The sequence below is a fragment of the Monodon monoceros genome, unplaced genomic scaffold, assembly GCF_005190385.1.
Source record: "Monodon monoceros isolate NGI ecotype Baffin Bay Population unplaced genomic scaffold, NGI_Narwhal_1 Super_Scaffold_7, whole genome shotgun sequence".
In the NCBI taxonomy this organism is placed as follows: Eukaryota; Metazoa; Chordata; class Mammalia; order Artiodactyla; family Monodontidae; genus Monodon; species Monodon monoceros.
This window is the reverse complement of record NW_021703784.1, coordinates 14,216,250-14,219,910: the sequence shown is the minus strand read 5'-3', so window position 1 is coordinate 14,219,910 and position 3,661 is coordinate 14,216,250. Positions and strand designations below refer to the sequence as shown.

General features: G+C 53.3%; 1 protein-coding gene across 1 annotated transcript; it reads right to left on the bottom strand.

The window, feature by feature from the left end:
* Positions 1-992: 992 nt before the first annotated feature.
* On the bottom strand, positions 993-2,979 carry SMIM35 (small integral membrane protein 35). Its single transcript, XM_029207963.1, is given in 4 exon segments — positions 993-1,033; positions 1,036-1,079; positions 1,760-1,793; positions 2,787-2,979. Coding segments are annotated over 4 exon segments (312 nt in total).
* Between the last annotated feature and the right edge of the window lie 682 nt (positions 2,980-3,661).

The window sequence follows — 3,661 nt, the reverse complement described above, 5'->3', positions numbered from 1 at the left end:
ACTCCGCCCGCAGGCTCAGAGGCCTCCCAGGAACCAGCCCTTTCTCGCTGGGACGCGGCCATCTCTGTTTCTGTGAGAAAGCCATCGTGACTCCACAGACTCTGTCCCCAGAGGCCTGACTCTCCTGGGGGACTCTCATGCCACAGGCTGGTGGTGTCCCCAGAGAAAACTCCTCAGTGTTCACAAGAGGGGGCCAGGCCAGGCCTTGAAGACCCAGGGGTGGAGGCAGGGGAGGCTGGGAGAGGCAGGTGCTGAGCCAGGAGCCTCCTCCTGCAGAAAGAAAAAAAGGGAAAGTGACAAAGAGATGAGTCTCGGGAAAGATTCCTCTAAACCATCACATCAGGGCAGAGGGAGGAACACACGGAAGAGGTGAGTGTGGAGTCCTGTGGGGAAGAGATGAGAGAGAAACTGAGGGTCTGTGAGGGACTGCTGGAGGGAGGAAATGTTTAGATGGGAGAAAGCAACTGTGCTGTGAAGAGGGGTGGGCTTGAAGGCAGGCGAGGAATGGTGTGACCAAAGGGTCAGCCAGCCAGGAAACAGGGATGGCTCCTGGGCTTAGAAAGTTCGGAAAGTTCAGAAGCTCTACAGCAATGCTTCTTGGAGAGGGTGGCCATCTGGAATCTTCATCTCAGAGCAAAGGGTTGAGATACAAAGCTCTATTCTAGAAATTTCCATCTGATCAGAAATAGAACTTCCCCAGGAAAGAAAGGCAGGACATGGTTCAAGTGGAAAAGGAGCGGCCCAGGGCTAGCAGGAGTTGGGGAGTGGGAGACAGCACAACCCCAGGCCTTCATTCCTGAGATCATCCCCTACAGCACTCACTCTCCAAGAGGCGGGGGATGAACCAAATCATCTCCGGGTTCCAAGCAGTCCTTGGTGCTAGGCTTGGGGTGCCTGGACCATCTGAGGACCACACTGGGACATCAGACTCACTCAGCTCACCAACCTTCCACTCACTTCTCTGGGGCTCCAGAAAGCTGCTGCTGCCCTCATCAGACCAACCTGTTGGAGAACTTCATGGAGCCACCATCCGGCCACTGATGGTGAAGGGTGGACCCATCTCCAGATCCTTCATGTTCCTGAGAAAGGTGAGCCAATCAAGTTACTGGGGCTGAGAACCAGGCCTCTCCCTGGGACCAGAGCATGGGAAGAACTTCTGGCAGTGACTCACTGACTCACTGGCTTATCTTCCAGAATCAGAGCTACCCCATCTCTCAGGCCAGATGAGAAGCTGCCATGTGACAAAGAGCAGATGAGATGACATATCACAAGAGGAGTTTCCAAATCCCACACCCTGAATGCCTGATTGTCTTCATTTGACAGCATCTTATGCCTGAACTTAAATTATTTGTAATCAGGCAGGTGCCCACCACAGACAGTGAAATGCTTGAAGACAGAAGCTATGAGCAGTTATCTTTGTACCCTTAGAAACTAACACCACAATACCTGCCACACTAGATCTTTACCGAATACACGATGGGTGAATGAATAAAGGAATGAATGGATGGTGCCTGCCCAGGGGTGAATGCTAAGAGGAGCACTGTCATTTGGATCTTACATGGCCCTGTCCATGTTCAAGTTTACGTTCATGGAACTTTCTAGATGGACCCTGGCTCCTTCCTTTTCTCTTGTTTGTTTAGGGACATGGGGAGGACACAGGGAAGGCGAGCAGTGAATTTGAGTTCCATCTTTGGTTCTTTCTCAAGCATACCTAACCCCCCATGCCCACCCCACCCAGATCTGCCCTGAATCTACTCACCGGATTTGGTACAAGTTGAAGACAAAATTAGGCCCTAGAAAGACAATCGGAAAAGAGAGGGTTAGTACCTATGGGGAGAGCGGCCCATCACTCTTCTGGGAGCATCTAGTTCTCCCTCACCCCTGTCTGGAAGGTGTGGGGTGGCTAGGCAGGGCTGCAGGATGCCATGGGAGGTTCCCAGTCCCTCAGCGTCTGCTTCCTGCCCCAGACCCATGGGTACACCCCTTCTTCCCAGACAGAACCACCAGTCTTTGAGGATAGATCCTGCCACTGGGGACCCCTCCATCAAGGGCACTGATTACTCTGGGAAGGAGTCTTGAATCCAGACTCTGTGACTTTAGCCTCACATCCTCATCTATAAAAAAGAGAGACTAAAAATTTCATCTTCGCATGTAATTAAAAAAAAAATCATACTAGGCACAAGTGCATTGGCACATAGTAGGTGCTCAACAGACATCCATGGAAGCTGTTGAACTTAATTGCAGATCCGGGAGACGTTCTCTGCCTCTCGGCACTGCAGCATGCCCTCCCAGTTCTCCTGGGTCCTATGGGAAGGGCAGATATGGATCAGAGTTGGGAGCAGCCCAGCAAATTCCAGGACACGCCCAGTGAGGCCGAAGCATCAGCAAGCTTAGGAGAGAGTCCCAAGAGAGGGCAGGGCAAGGGAGGCTCTAGGAGCCAGGGTAGGAGACAGCTGGACTTGGCCTGTCTAGCACATCACCCTCAGCCTTGTGGCCCACACAGGCCTGGGAGTTGGACTCCTGTGAGCTCTGAAGGACGAGGAAGCTGACTGCTTGCTGGGGGAGGAGAAGAGCCTCCACTCCCTCAGTAAAGGCCCCACCCGCTCCCCCCACACACCTCAAGCGCTCAGCCACCCACCCAAGTCTTCAACCACTGCGGCCACCACAGGAAATATTTTTGCATGACTCCGTGCTGAAGAGTTTGCAGCCCCGCCTGGCCTGGCCAAATGCCACAGGAGAGGAGGGACTGGGCTGCGCTTGGGTGACAGGGTCCAGCGCTCCCTCACCCTCCCAGCAGTACCCACGCTGGTACCACTTGGCCAGGCTGTAGCCCAGGATGGACACAAGCAGCAACGAGAGCCCCAGGCAGAGGAGCAGGCCCAAGGTGCTGATGGAGTCGTCCCCTGCAGAGAGACACACATCCTTCACCCAGCTGCCCAGAGCCCTCTCGCGGCGCCGTATGCCAACTGACTGCATCATGTTCCAAATTTCCTCTCCTCCCTCCCCACTGCCATCAAAATGACTGTCCCCTAAGAATCTGGATCCTGGCCAGCTAGTTCAGCTAAGTCATGCTAAGATGTGAAAGTCTGATACCTGATTTTTTAGAGTCAGCTTATTTCTCCAAAGTAACAGTCCTCTGACAGTAGAGATAATTTGGAGCTGGGAAGCCTTCCTGAAGCTGCAGGCTTTCTACGTGTTGAAAAAGGCACTGCTGTTTGGGGAGAAGCCCAGGACATGTCTCCTCTGCATGAAGCAGGAAGGGCAGCCTGGAGGGCCCCTGAGAGCAGAGACACACAGATCCTTGATCCTCTCCCCACAAAGCCCTCGTATGTGGTAGCAAGGTGTTAACCCCTGGGCTCTGTTTGCTGCTTATACTTATCACTTCTTCCCTTTTTGTGGTATGAGCTCTTGGTTAAATTTATATTTTATTTGTAAAGGCAAACCAAGAAAGAGAGCAAAAGAGAGGGAGGGAGAGAGAGAGAGAGAGACTAGAAACGTGCTGAAGCAGAAGCAGAGCAGGAAACTAGGTTTGTAGGGAGAAGCTGACCATGGGGGCACACGGAGACAACCCACCCCTGCTGGGGCAGGGAAGGAAGAGGCAGGGCAGCCCCACTCCTGCTGCATGAGGGGCCAGGAGTGTGAAAGAATCATCTGATTCCCC